This window comes from Centropristis striata, chromosome 8 (assembly GCF_030273125.1).
Source record: "Centropristis striata isolate RG_2023a ecotype Rhode Island chromosome 8, C.striata_1.0, whole genome shotgun sequence".
NCBI lineage: Eukaryota > Metazoa > Chordata > Actinopteri > Perciformes > Serranidae > Centropristis > Centropristis striata.
In genome coordinates, this window is record NC_081524.1 from 23,410,617 (window position 1) to 23,426,708 (window position 16,092).

At 38.2% G+C, this 16,092-nt stretch overlaps 1 protein-coding gene across 1 annotated transcript; it reads right to left on the reverse strand.

Annotated features, from left to right (window-relative positions):
* Positions 1 to 401: 401 nt before the first annotated feature.
* On the reverse strand, positions 402 to 15,777 carry rhbg (Rh family B glycoprotein). The gene is made up of 10 exons (XM_059339430.1): positions 15,483 to 15,777; positions 10,103 to 10,289; positions 9,715 to 9,865; positions 9,452 to 9,599; positions 8,207 to 8,373; positions 6,033 to 6,170; positions 4,717 to 4,850; positions 3,865 to 3,986; positions 3,003 to 3,076; positions 402 to 1,357 (listed from the first exon to the last, which is right to left on the reverse strand). Exons 1-10 carry the CDS (start codon positions 15,658 to 15,660, stop codon positions 1,280 to 1,282), a joined length of 1,377 nt encoding a protein of 458 aa, XP_059195413.1. The 5' UTR covers positions 15,661 to 15,777; the 3' UTR covers positions 402 to 1,279.
* Between the last annotated feature and the right edge of the window lie 315 nt (positions 15,778 to 16,092).

Below are 16,092 nucleotides of genomic sequence, written 5' to 3' on the forward strand. Positions count from 1 at the left end.
CTTTCTTCTCCTGTTTGATCCCTGAAAGTGAAACTGTGTAAATTACGCGGTGAGATTCAAACCCCATCTGGATTTGGAGGCTTTAACCCTTTCTGCCATGATTGCTACACAGTCGTTAAGTCTGTAAGAAAAAAAAAAAGAAACTAATAATGACTGGCCTTCATCATAACAAGCAGAGATTTGATTGCACAGCCACTTGCCTCTTTTTTTATTTTATAAAACGGCTGCATCATTATAAAAGCCTGAACAGTGACACACTTCTAAAGGGGGGAAAACAAACAATAATTCATCAATTATTTCCTGAAAATGTTGTTTCTTTCTGCTGATATTACAATATATGATGACTTATTTTCACAACACAATATATACACTTTAATTTCAAATATTTAATGACACACGACAAACTTGAACAATTTATTTTGCGAAAAACAAATCCAATATTGTGTTTGAAAATCCTTTAAATTCACAAAGAATTGTTTTAAACTGTAAATCCAGCTGCTCCATTTACATGTAGGTCAATCTAGAAATCAATCTACTCACTTTTAGACATACAGTTAATATAAAAAAGGTACATAAGTGAACCAACAGGGACATTTCTATTTAAACTAATCATATACATTTTTATATGGAAAAATAAAATCATGGAAAATCCCAAACCGTAAGAATTAGATGATAATACATATATTTAAACAACAAAACAAAAAAAACAAACATAATTATGCCTCTGCTCTGTTTTGCATGGAAATCCTTTATTTGAAATATAGAAAATAGCAGAAACATAATTGGTTTATAATGAAAATGTAGCCAAATTTTTTAGACTGAATGAGCCAGTTTCTGTTTGTCTTTGGTTTAAACGGCTGCTGACAGTAGATTCTGTAACAGTGTTTCTTGGCCGGTTTAAGGGACAATTAGAGAGCATCTTTCATCAAATAGACACATCATTTCCCAATGCAGTGTTTTCACAGGCCTGTAGCACAGAGGGGCACAGCTCTGGATCGACCTCTAGTGGCCACAGCTGTCAGTAACCTTTATACTGTAAGAGAGATTTAATTTTTTATCACTGCAGAATAAAAAAAGTGTATTTTTACACGTAAAAAACAGGCCGTCGATATGAATAAGATGCAGGTCAATTTGGATTTTTCACAACCTAGAGGGTGTAATACTCAAGTCCTAGGATGTTAAGACCTCCTTGTGTGTTTGTGTGTGCGTCTGTGTGTGTGTGTGTGTGTGTGTGTGTGTGTGTGTGTGTGTGTGTGTGTGTGTGTATGTGTGTGTGTCTCTAACTGTTGAGCTTCTCAGTCTCCGTTGTCCTCACAGTGGTCAGCTGGTCCTCATGACCCTCCTCATCTCCAGGTACCTGAGACACACAGGAAGACAGAGAACAAGATTAATTGAGTTTCTAAACTTTTATGACCTCATCTGGTCTCTAATATCATTTTTTCCTGCAGACTAAGTACGGTCTAATTGTTGCTTTTCAACGTGCATGCTATAGAAGCAGTGGCAATTTTTGCTGGTGCCACATCTCTAAATGTTCAATTCTCCAGGTCTCACTGATGTACTGCATGGACAGCATTTGCATTTGTCTTTTGTTTTACTTTCAGATTTTAGTTAAAAAAAAAAGAAAACTGTTAAAACAGCAGCACAGAATCACTGATTGCTTGATGTAATTTATGCATTATGCATTTGCTCAGTACATTATATTTATAGTTAAGCTCTTAAAATCAGGTTCATTCTGCATATATAGCTACATTGAAAGTCAAAGAACCATATGCTATTATGTTATTGATTTATTTACTTTTCAGCAAAATGTAAAATTTTGGTTAAATTATCAACAAAAAAAGAGGCATTAATCTGTTATTTTGCACATAATACTGTAAAGTACCATGTGCATGAACAAACATGAAACAAAAGCATGATGAGGCATGTTGCATTGTGGGGAAAAGTAAATGACGTCAGCCCAAAGTGAAAAGGTGTGACATCATGCAGGACGGACTGTGTCCCTGTGATCCACCTGATGGAGGACAGCATGTGGCGGTGTGTTTGCTCCACCTGCTGGTCAGAGCGCGCCACTGCTCTGCAGCACCATCACAGTCTCTCACCACATGAAACTAAGTGTGAGGGCGCCACCATGTGGTCATGGGATTTACTGCTACACTCCTCTGCACCAGTAGGACTACACAACTGGAGAAAGTATTTCATTTTTTGGCTGTTTACTTCAGCTTGGAAGTGTGTTCATGATTTTATTATTATAAGTGTTAAATTTCAATATTCACAAAAGTGTGATTATAACACTTAATTAAAAATTAAGCCAATAATCATAAGTATGTGTGATTTCATTTTTTAAAGCCAATAATCACAAACAAGTGCAAATACATCACTTTATTTAAAAACAATAAAGCCAATAATCATAAATAAATGTAATTAAAACACTAATTCAAAAAAATAAGCCAATAATCACAAATATGTGTAATTATAACACATTACTTTTTTTTAAATAATGCATATAATAATAAATAGGTGTAATTACACTTATTTAATGCCAATAATCACAAATAAGTGAAATAACAACATTTAAAAAAAGAAAAATCCAGCCAATAATCGCAAATAAGTGTAATTATAACATTTAATAAAAAAATTAAACCAATATTCACAAGAAAGTGTAATTACAACACTTAATAATAAAAAAAGCCAATAGTCATAAATAAATATATTTTATCATCCTTTTCCAGAAAAGTGTCATGTAATTTGGCACTAAATATAGGGACACTTTAAATGTCTTTGCCAGAATAGTTCCATTAAAACCCAAATTGATACAAATTTATTCTTTTAAAAAAAAAGGTGTGTTGTTTTTACAGCATTATCAGCTGGCCCTCTGTGCTCCGGCAAAAACACTTTTTTGTTGATATTTGAAATTAATTGATAAATGAATTAATTGGTTATGTACTGACTGAACAGTGTCTCTGTTTCCTGTGTGCAGAAAGGAGCTAGAGACTCAGACTCACCTCCCAGTAGATGCTGTCCTCGAAGCAGATGGTGTCAGGAGGAGCACCGAAGACAGGAAGCTTCAAAATAAAACCTGGTACAAGAAAAGACGCACTGTTATTTACTGTATGTGTACATTAAGAACATTCAGAAAGACTCAAAAACTCACTAAATATATATCATGTCGGGAAGTTGCCAGAATAACGCTGTAAAGTTAGGCTATTTTTTTTTTATTTGGCATGGTGATTTTCAAATTTTCATCCACATTCAACTTTCAACATGGCATCTCAATGAAAACAGGCTTTCTGGGTTCCCAAGTCTCCTCTTTACATACATGGCTTTATGCTGATAACATGTAATTTTAGGAAAAAAAAACATAGTATTTCTCATGCATTTGAATATTTGTGCATACTAGGTTCCCTAAACAGGCTTTGAATTACATAAACTGAGACTCTTGTGAATTCATTGAGCCCAGTTTTCTTCATGTGGGACGATGTTAGTCATCAGTTGTAGCCAGTTCACTGCAGTGAGGGCATTTCTTGAGTCTCTACCTCAATGTATAAAATGAGCAGCTGTGACCTCGAGGAAAATCACAGCCTCATGAAACTTTACAGCTTTCACATGATGTACTTCTATGACGCATTTATTCTTGACCTGCTATCTCCCCCTAAACATCCACTGCCCACAACCCACAATTCTCGATAAAAAGGACTTTGAATTGTAAGAGTTTAAGTGAAATTCCAACAATATAAGTTTCAACCTCTTTTGACCTCCAAAGCCATGCTTACTGTGTTGTTTTAATTCTGTAAGGAGGTCATATGTCCAGTTTTAAGTGTGCTATGAGTGTTTCATCAGAATAACTGAGGAGGATGTGAAACGTACCAACAATAAGCCCTCCGCCCAGGGCGATGCCGAGGGTGACAGCGAGGGAAATGGCCTGACGGACCCCCTGGTAGGACGCCTGAATATCTCCGCTTGCAATATCTGGGAACACGTCTGCCATACTGAAACACACAAACAGGTCAGCTTTAACAATGCAGAATCATTCTCACATTCATTCATTCATTCCTTCAACACTTATTCGCACTCGGGTCGCGGGGGGCTGGAGCCAATCCCAGCTGACATTGGGCGAGAGGCGGGGTACACCCTGGACAGGTCGCCAGACTATCACAGAGCCAACACATAGAGACAGACAATCACACTCTTATTCACTCCTATGGGCAATTTAGAGTCGCCAATTAAACCTAAGTGCATGTTTTTTAGAATGTTGGAGGAAGCCAGAGTACCTGGAGAGAGCATGCTGACACAGGGAGAACATAGAACACAAAATAAATATAGATAAATAAATAAATACAAATAATAATAAAATAAATAATAATAATAATAATAATAACAATAATTATAATGATAACAATAATAATAATTCATTCATTCATTCATTAAATGAAATTAATAAACTTGATTAAAAAACAATAAAAATGAATACATTATATAAAATAAAATACAATGTTATGACCTATTAGTGATATTGGTAGGCTTTAAACTTAAAAAACATTTTTATCTTTTTTGGTCAGAGGATACGTGCCTTGCTCAAAGGAACTTTGAACAATGAGGATTACTTTTTTCATTCTGGGTAAATGTTTTCTACACCAGACGCTCTGACTCTGCCTTTGGGATAATGCTGCGGAAATCAGGTGTTTTTTATTTCTGCAGCAGCAAAAATGAAATGTTTACCCAGCTCCATAAACGTCTGTGGTTGCCACAGCAGCGGTCACAGCTCCCACAATGGCGCCGAGGACTCCAGGCATGCCGTGCAAGTTGTGAACCCCACAGGTGTCTTGGATCTTCAGTTTTTCCTCGAGGATGGGCTGAGAGGAGCAGAACACTGATTATGTGTCTTGTGGATTAAATAGCAACATTGCAGTCTGAAATACCCTTCTTCTCTTTAGTTTATGACATTTTGTGAAAACACATTTAACCACAGTTTCATGAACAATGATATTTATTATAGTAGTGAGCGGGAGATTGTTTGATCACAGCTGTAATGAAATATATGACTAAATCTGCACTCTAAAATATCTCAGATCCATTAATATAAACAGGCTTTCACTGTGCATGGTGCACTGCTGCCATTAAATGTAATCATTCCACAGCTATTTGGCAGCAGAAACAATTCAAAATAAAAGTAAATGTACAGGGGTTTTTTTGTAGCCGTTGTTGTAGAAAATCTTTAAAGAAAAACAACTGACGACCAGGTCGATTCGAATAGCAGCCTTGTGCGGGATTTATTTAGCAAGTATCAAAAAACTGATTCAGATGCCAAAGCACCCAGTTTCTCTCTTTTTACTTTGAAGATTGGCGTGTCATTGTTTCTGTGTAACTAAGGTTCAACGTCCTGAAATTTCCTGTTATGAAAAACACTTGATATAAGAGCACACTTGGGATTTCCCAATTCCGAGCTGTTCATATCTCAATCAAGCAGAAGTTTCCTGTAAAGAGACTGTGACTGTTGGTCAGATTTCTGTGTGTTTATCAAAACATATTTGATGCATATTTAAACTGCTATATGTCAGATATTTTAATACATCTTCAAATTAATTCTACGACACCGTCAGCTTCCCTCTAAAGTTCTGGCTTCAAACTCCATCCCTGTTTTTGTTGGATGATGATAGGTCAAACACATTTAGTATAAAACTATAGAACTAGATGTTCCCCTCATTTTACCTGATATGTTATATTTGGATCCAACATTTAAAATTCTTCATTGAGCATGATTGTGTTCTAATGTAAACATAATTTTCAAAATCAGATTTCATGTTGTCATATAGGTTGTGCTGAAAAAAATGATGGCATGGTAAACATTTTTTAAGTGGCAGAATGAAAATTAAAGAAAAAACAGACAAAATAGCTCAAAACTCCAAAGGGTTAATGATCACCTGCTGAAAATGTGCAGTTTAATGTCCCTTTATTGTAATTTTTTTTCCACAGCTCAACTCTAATTTGTCAGCATCGTCAATGACTGAATCATAGAAATGCTGAATCATCCTTACTGAGAGGTACTTGAAGCCCAGGACTGAGATGACGCCGGCCAAGAAACCGACAATCATGGAGCCGTACGGCGTCAGCATCATTTCACCAGCTGTTCCTGCTGCGACTCCACCAGCCAGGGCAGCATTCTGGATGTGGACCTGCAGAAGAGGAGGAGAAGGAGAGGGCTAAGACTCATTCTGCTACATTTTTATCAGCATGTTTTCACCTTGTGAGTCTGTGTGTGTGTTGTGTGTCTTGTATTTCCTACATAGTGAGGACCGTAAATTTTTAACCAACAGCGTGAGGACATTTGCTGGAAGTAAGGACATTTTCGCCAGTAAGTCCTCTGAACTATACAACCACATGTGTCATTTGTTCCTGCTCTTTAATATGACCCACGGGAGCATTTCCAAAAATAGCGCCCCCACTGGTTGCAGGAGATTGACACATATTTATATATAAATGTAACAGTTACTGTTGTGAAAAGGTTTGAATTTCATTGCTTTTAGTCAACAAAGCTACTTCTCTAAGGTGACGTCAAAAAAGTGCTTGGTTAGTCTTCACGAAGGACGGTTTAAGGAGTAAAATAAATGCATGTAAATGACAGAAGTGAGTTACGAGGACTAATGGAAAATGACATGGTTCTGTACATCTTGTTTTTGCTTAATTTAAGTGCTTCGAATCACATCGTTTACTTACACGAACAACGTTCTCCTGAGTGAAAGTCCTGGATTAACCACCTTCCCTCCCTTCCACCCTAACTAACACTTTTGTGCTTTAAACTCCACCACGTCGTCATTCATAACTACTGCAGCCACTAGATGGTGCCACTCACTCCAAACGTAAGCATGGCTGGTAATAAGGAGTTGTTTATATGATGTATTTTGGGAGACAGTCTGAAATGTAAATATGAGTTGTAATGACCTGCTTGTAAAAACGACCTATGCAGACTTTTTTAATGAGAAACAATTTAAGAAATGTGTCAAATGCTCAATTCAAATTTTTTGCTCAGATCTGACTTTTTTTGGGGCTGTTGACATTATTTTGTAAATGTGACCTATATCAGCCATCAGTGTTAACTGCTCAAGATCCGGAACTGACCCACATGGCCAGAAGAACAACAAGAAAGATGTGACATGCAGCACGCTGTATACAGACGAAAACATGGAGGCTGCTGAAGTCAGCACTTACAGTTCTGAGCAGATGATAACGAGAAAAATTATGAGGAGAAAGAGGCTTTCAGTGGAGCAATGGCTGCTCCGTCTGTACGGAGGAGTGGTGGAATCGTAATAATCCATTGTGTAATCCCAGAGTGACTCACACCCCAGCAGCGCAGAATTGTTGCGATTGTCGCTCTAGAGTGACGTTAAAGTGACTGTTCAGACTGAGGTCGCATTGGAAAACATCAGACCTGGATCACAATTAGGACCACATGTGAAAGAAGCCCAGGTCTAATTGGAAAAAAAAACATCTGATTCATGTGATTTTTGCTGTTCACACTGATATAAAAAAAAAATCAGATCTCAGTCACAAATGAGCAAAGACTTCAGATTTTTAGCCACTTCTGCCTGCAGACTTAAAGAGCCCATTAGTGAGTTCCTGCTGCTCACATGACAAAGAGTCTGTAACATGCTGCAGCCACCTGACAGCAAACAGGTTGACATTAGAGACCGATTAGCTTGTTGTTACTATCAACAGGTCATAATGTATGTCTGGCTGTCTCTCTCAGGTTCGATCACTATCAGCACAGGCATGTCTTATCTTGACGTCAGGGTGATTTGTTGTTGACAGCTGACTGCAATGATACATTGTTTGAGGCACATGAGCCTCCATGTGACTTGGCCAAAACCTACATTTTTTTGGCGGGGAGGGGTGTGTGTATCTTTTGAGTAACTCTATCTCCACCCTACTGACAGGAATTCAAGATTAAAAAAACTAGAAAAAATCTTGGATTCTTTACTCGAGCACTTGTTTTATTTGGAGAGTGTATCACACCTGCTGTCAGTTGGTCTATATTTTAACCGGACTAATTGGGAACTAGAAGCCTTTATGTTCTACTTCTAGAGCTGAAAAACCCTTTCTGAAGAGCACATTTACCCAGTTCGATTATTGAAGTTTTGATCCAATTTGTGAGCCATTATTACTTCATTTGATTAAGAATTAATTCAGTGGCATGATGATGTTGTGTCCTCACCATGTCCAGCTTGCCGTCATGCGCCGTGATGGCGGACATGCCGTATGTGGCCAGAGTGCAGGCTGCCAGTGAGTAGTAGGTGTTCATGGCTGTACGGTGCTGGTCGTCTCCATGAGCTGTGACGGCAGAGTTGAAACTGGGCCAGAACATCCACAGGTAGATGGTACCTGAGCACAATAATCCAGTGGGTTTATTACTGTAAACTAGGTTAAAGATGCATTGCGTAGTTTAATAAATGTACTGGATGAGAACACATCTAATATCGACTGAGTCCAGCTGGCCCTGGAGCACATACTGCTGTTCAAAAAGTTCACTTGTGTTTCACCTGAATCAAGGTCAATCCCAGTTAAAGAGAAAGACCCAATCCAAGGGATTTTTAAAATACCTTTTGTATTTGTGTTTGGTATTATAGCTGGTAGAAAGTTGTTTTTTAAGTGTCAAAACCAGACCAACAAGTCCAAAGTCAAACATAGTTAAAACATATGCTAAATATTTAAACAAAACAGAAAAAAACATATGACACACCTTTCCCCTCACCTCACACAGTGTGGTGGCTGCTGATGGAGTGAGTCAAAGTAAATCTGTTGTTATTAATTTGCTGCACACTCTTTAATAACATACTTTTTTATCTTTGGGATTGGGGAGGACATTAAATGCCAATATTATTTTTCAGGCTTTTTGGAAATGTATACAGCACATTATGATTTGCATTTCAATTGGGCGATTTTAAATTTTTACAGTTTGCAAAACATCTGTGTGTGGTACAGAAACTGAAAAACTGTTGGATAGATGCGTGCCCTAAAAAAGCCCAGATCTTCTTTTAAAACTTAAAAAAATAATGATAAAATTTAATTCCTGTTTTGATGCAAAATGGCCCAAGCATCTCAGTGATGCGCAACATGTTAGGATATGGACCCCAGTCAACGCAACTATTTTATGTCATTCAGAGTATGCACTGCAGTGTGTAAATTCAAATATTAGTGGAATATTCATATTAATTAGTAATGTAAACAGCTTAACAGAAAATATTTTGTGTATGAAATGTAGTAAAAGTCAAAATCACCAAACAGAACATTCACAATAAACTCTTAAACAATAAGGAATTATTGCACCGCGTCACTAAGTCAATATGACCACACCCATCTGTGATGTAATCATGTACAGAACATGTAGCACCTCTGCTCTTTAAACTAAAACTTATTTATGCCTCTAGACACCAAAGCTCCAGTATTGGTGGATGCTTACCGATCATAGCGAACAGGTCAGAATGGTAGACAGAGCTGTTTCTGTGTTTGCTCTTGTCCAGGTTGGGCCGGTACAGGATCCTGGTCACCATGAGGCCGAAGTAGGCTCCAAATGTATGGATGGTCATGGAGCCGCCGGCGTCCTTGGCCTGAAACAAAGTCGTTCACAATCTGCTTTAAAAATGTGACCTGTTGGCGACATCACATGGAGATCTTCCGCTAAGTACTGCGGCAGTATGCATGTATGTGTTTTTTGTAACTCACTCCCAGAGCAGACAGCAGGATGAACTCATTGACAGCAAACAGTGTGACCTCAAATATCGCCATGACCAGCAGCTGGACAGGGCTGGTTTTACCCAAAACTGCTCCAAATGAGATGAGCACTGAGCCGGTGCAGAAATCAGCATTGATCATACTAAAAGACAGAGAGGCATTTTAATGTGTCTTTTAAACTTGTAAATTCACTTTTCCTGTGTTTCTCATAAGATAGTGTACCTATTGAGCTGTTGTCATTGAGTGAAAAAAGCCAAAACTAAGGATAATGTGCATGGAGTGTCTTTAGTGGTTTTGCAAGCCTGCTCTGAAGTGCAAGAGCTAAAAACAAACAGCTACTTTACAGATTTTGCAGATGTATGGTATCTTCAGCACATACCTCTCTACCCCGATGTGGATCTTGCCTCCATGCATACCATGGAAGAAGCCCTGCATGAGCGTGGCCCACTGCAGGGCGAAGGCTGCAATGAGAAAGTTGAAGCCCACGCTGCTGAAGCCATAGCGCTGCAGGAAGGTCATGAGGAAGCCAAAACCAATGAAGATCATCACATGCACATCCTGGAAACCTGCACAACGTAAAAAAAATACCGGCTTAGAATATGGAAATACTTTGTATTAGATGTGGCCTTTTTGTTGTTTTGTTTGTTTTATGTGGTGGAGCAGCAAAAGGACCCAGAGATGGCAGAAGTGTGCACAGCATTTTGACCGAAACATGAAGGAAAACCTGGAATGATTGACTAATTGTGGAGTTCCACAAGGCTCAATTCTGGGCCCACTACTCCAAAATTCGAATTCCGCTACAACATCATTGTTTTCCCATTTAGAAACATCTTTGAGCACAATATTGATTTTTTTATTTTTGCAAATGACACTCATTCTGCCAATTACTTTACAAATCAATTGATAATATCCATAGAATCCTAGAGATTGATGATTATTAGATTATTGATGAACCATTACACCTCAAATTTACTCTGAAGTAACTTTCCATTGAATTTTAAAAAACATAACTTGCTCGTTTAAAGCGTTTTTACATTTAAATTATTATTTTTAAACATAGCTGTTAAACCTTTGATTTTAAACTCATGAAGTTATTCCGGAAGAGTTGTTGAATATGAAGTGAAGTGATTGTTCACCAACTTGTTGGAAGGCTTTTCAGTGAGAAGCGTTACAGCAGAGTGCCAAGAGCACTTCAGTGAGGATTCAAGTCATTTAGATCAACCTTATATCTGCTTCTCAAAAGCCTCGATAAACAAAAACAGGAGATTACTGCCAACAACTGAGTCATTTGAGGGTTTTTGTCATTGAAAGCAGCCTCTCTGTGAATGAGCACAGTTACATAAGCTTTGGTCAACGGGTACTTCAGGTTCAGCTGTGACTCAGGCCTGCACAGTGGTCTTTAATTGTGATATTCATATTTAGAAACCCATTACTTTAAAAGTTATCTTATAACTCTCTAGCCAGAATGTCGCTGGTCCAAGCAACAATAATGAACTCTCTCAACCTGCAACCTGATGTCCCCTTCCAGCCTCATTGTCTTGGTTTGTGAGTGCTTCTCTCCTTATTTGTCCCAAACTTACACACACAATATTGCACTGTGCCGTGGCTGCTGTCGCCATGGTGACTGTTCATTGGCATTGCCGCCCGGAGGTGTTGCCAGTGTCCCTGTTGGCACTTTGGCCCAGATACGCACACCCATATCCAGAAGGACCTCATCAAGCAGTGGCATTTTTTGAAGCTTAACTAATTTCCTGCTGATGTTTCATTGAATTTGACCATTTTGATGCCAAGAGGTTCCATTAAAAAAGACAGAGATTGATGTTTTTTCTCAACTGTTTCATTCCGTAAAAGTAAAAAGGAGAGTTTTTAAGCTCATTTTGACCATCATGGGACACCAAAGCTGTCCATTGAAATAATGTTCTAAAAGGATTTCTTAGTTGAGTCTCTTTAAAAGAGACACTTCATCTAAATCACAAAAACAACCTCAGGGGTTAGGATCTTAGAAAGTCACCGAATAAAACTGACAATACCTGCATGGCAAGAAAGGCTTATATCACTGAGGAATCAGTAATTACAAAAAAATATATATTTTTCAATGCATGTAAAGGTCATCTTACCCCAAATATGACCTAAATCAGAATAACAGTAATTTCAAATTCACCCTTCCAATTCCACTTTCACTTAAGGTTCTTGCAATTATGTGAGTCATAAAGAAATTTGAAATCTATACAAATATAGCCAGACTATTTACTGTTAAAGCTATTTTCAACCTGTCTAAAACTAAAAGTAAACAGATTTTAATCGCAAACACTTCAAAAAGATTTTTTTCTGTTCTGGATCCTCTTAGACTACCATAGGACTATCTTTAGCACTGCTTTGTTCACCTTCAGGAGATTTTTTGCACAAAAGGGAGACTTGAAAGGCATATTCTTAGATAACATACCATCCTTATCTCACAGGAACATATAGGACAGACATTGCATTGACAATAAGACCACCAACACATGCTGGATTTACAAGTTGCCCTCTAGATAACCTGAACAGTGTGAACTATGTTTATTGCAGAGTTTTTTTCCAGGCGTGCAATAAGGGTGGAGGATGAAGGTTGTTTATATCCAGCGGTGAAACATGAAGGTGAACTTGTTTCAGCTCCCGTGACGGTGAAGGTGTCAGGTTAAAGATTATCTGAAGCCATTAAGTTTAATGGATCTTATTGTTCTAACCTCAGTCAGCTTCTGTCGCTTGAAAAGTGAACAAACAAGAGTCCCTGCAGCAACCAAACTCCAGTATGTTTTCATATTTTGCCCGGGGAAATAATAGCTTGCGTTAGTTTTGAGTAAAAGCAGATGTAGTGAGATGTTATTGATATTGCTGGGAAAGTAAAATATTGGACTTTAACACAAATGACTGCAGGCCTCATCCTGTCTTCTACAAAGTTGTCTTTCAGCAATTTACCTCTCATTTAGGTTGGTTTAATTAAATGTTTCCACCAATAACTTAAACAGTTCTTTAGTACTTTTGCACTGTGCTTTTAGCTAAATGCTAACATGCAATGACAAATGCTAACATACTTATGTTTAGCAGGTGTATTGTTCACCACACTCTCCATCTCAGTTTGGAGCATCAGCATTCAAACGTGTACGAATTAGCAGCAAACACAAATTACAGCTAAAGCTTTTGGGGAATGTCACCAGTTTCACAGGCTTTTGGTCATGAACCAAAGTATTGGAAACATTTAAATTTTGACATGATGATGGCTCTAGATTGTTGAGATAGTTGGGGATCACTAAGGTCCATAGGATTCAACCTCTGGGGAACTTTTATCTGCACAAAGTCTCACAACAACCCATCTAACAGTTGTTGAGATATTTCTGATCAGAGTGAGAGACCGACTGACTGATTTTGCCAGATTTTTCTTGTTCATTCATGTTGTGCATGATCTCTGATAGTAATGTCAGAGGTCATTTGCTTAAGGGAACTACAGCAGTATATGTAACAAAGCAAGAAGCTGCCTGCAAATGACTTCTGCTGTTAACCTTGTTAACCCCTTTGCTGCATATAAAGAGTTTTTATTAAAACTTGATTTGCACAGGGTGAAAATAATGACATATATAATTCTCAAGCCGAACACCAAAACAAGTGATATGGCATTTTTTAACAAGCACACTTCACAAATTGAATTTTCTTCCACTTTTGAAAGTAATTAAAATGACTGGAATATAACAAATAAGGCCAGGTGTGGAGCTTTAATATAAACCTGAAATCTGTGATTATTTTTTAGAGCTCCTTTCTGAATTTCATAGCATTTTTAGATGACTTATATTCAGCTTAACACAACCATGTGTGTCAAAAATGTACGCATTTCTGCACATACATATATATACATACATATATATATATATATATATATATATATATATATATATATATATTGTATTGTATGTATTCCTTTACATTTACATCCCCCAGTAATTTATAATTCTTTGTACCATTTCAATGAGAGATACTTTCTTCTGAATCTGAAAATTATCAAATTGAAATACACTCAAAGTTGAAACAAATATTAGCTTCATTCCACAAGTGCTGGTGTGTGTTTTCTTGTCAGCCTGCAAAACCCTGCAGGCGAGTTCAGCCTGAGGTTAGATTCAAGATGAAGAGTTCAGTTACTGACAGGTAAACGACATTAACATTAGCTGCCTGAATGAGGAAGGACGCATGATTGAGATTTAAACATTGGTCAGTAAAGAGAAAGCATTCTTCTCATTTTGTGCTCCACCCCGGGACACCACACCTGAGAGAGAGAGAGAGAGAGAGAATAAACTTCTCCAGGTAAACTTCAAACAACAATGCCTGACTTGTTAAGACGCGCCCAACAGCCTTCAGTCATGTCATTAAGGTTGACTTGTTAAGGTGGAACTGTGAGGACAGGAGTGGCAGCTACAGCTACAAATGACAGACGGAAATGTAATCAAGTTTGATATTTTAAAAATGTCTAAACAATTGGATATGCACACTGCACCGCTATAAGGTAATTTTGGGCAGATGTCACCTTGTTTTGATTAGTTAAGATCAGCCAATGCAAAAAATCAGCTTGAAGTTTTGTGTTCAGTGAGTGTGAATAGATAGAAAACGTGTTTCATGAAAGCAGTAATGATCATTTTACAGCATGTAAGCAGCGCCCTGTGTTCCCCTCCAGCCTGTGAGGGAATAAAGCTTTTATTCTACACCATCAATCCATATAAATCAGGAAATTAGCGATCAATGGATCTGCCTCCATGGGACGGCAGCGGACTGGAAGACATCTCTGTGAAATGTTCCCCCAGAAAGAATGGGACGGGTCCAATTAGGGAAACCAGAGAGCTCAGCAGCTCCTCATCCCTTCACACAGAATACAATATTACCCCAACAAGTATCCTCAATATGTAAATGAGTCAGGGTAGCATTCAAGAATGGCATACTTACAGGTATGTAAAAATCACTGAGGGAGCATGAAAGAGAGGAAAGCATTTCAGTGTTAAGCATTATTAGAAAGACAGAAACAGCGTGAAATTACAGTAAAATGTGATTATTAATCAATGCTTCAAGGGAAACACATGAATCACAATACTAGTGTTTAATGTTGTGCCAGGAATTTAAGCTTCAGGTGTTAAACATTACCACCCATTGATTTAACAAGCTTTAATCAATGCATTTAATCATAACTTACTCATGCATGATGTCTGAATTATTATTTATCAAAGGTTTAAACATTATTTTTAAAATTTGGCTGTGCACCAGAGCCCAGAAGCAGAGTGTTCTGCATTACCAACAGAAACCATCTGAATACAAGGAAAAATCTGTCTTAATTAAAAAAAAATCTCTCTCTGGGTTGTTTTTAAACATTTTTGGCTTAATAATGCTCCTCTGTTTCAGCCTGAAAGAAGAAGGTGGATGTAGAATGGCAATGTGGGGATTGTAGTCAATGTCTTTTCTCAAATAAACATGCAATAAATTCAAATGTATGTATTTTGCAAGAAGATGCAGTGTGGTCTTTGCACTATGAGACCCACATCAATTGCTTCTTATATTAAAGCTCTCATTCCCATTTAGTTACAAATGTTCCTGCAGGTATGAGTAATGCACAAACCGATCACAATGCTTGTGCAGAAACTTTTCATCTAAAGGCTGTTATAAATTCAAATTCACACACAGTTTGGGCTTAAGAGCCTCTTCAGCGTAACCTCTGACCCTGAGCCTCTACACACCCACAGGACACTCACTTGGGTATCGGTAGTAGAAGTCGTTTTCATACTGAGAGTGGTTTGTGTGATGCCATTCCTTGGCGTCTGTCCCTTCGTCGTACTGCACCAGGACACCGAAGAGGATGATGAGGATGATCTCCAGGATGAAGCAGGTGATCGGCAGCTTCAGCCGCATGTTGGTCGCCGCGTCTGTCATGTTTTTCTTCCCCAGGGAGACCAGGAGGAGGAGAGGCTAACTGAGGCTCGCTCTTGGGGATGAAAGGGACTTAAAGATCCAGCACAAAAAAGTTAGACACACTCTGTCTCTCTCTCACACACACACACACACCCCGGGGTGTCTTCAGTGCAGAGACAGGAGGCTGGTGCAGTGTGTGTGTGAGGGTGGAAGAAGAAGAAAAAGAAGAAGCTCACAGACAGACACACTAGCTGGTCTTACATGTGTTGTTTTGCCTGGTCACACCTACTGGACCTGCCTCCTCTATGAATTATGCAGGCTCATTTTTAGCCCCACCCCTTTGCTACTGTACTTTTTAAGGTGGACTGAAGTTCTTTGGCCCACCTCATCAGTCAGTTCTAAATTGCAATACATTAACCTTCTGAACCCCAATGAGCCGTTTCAGGGCATGTT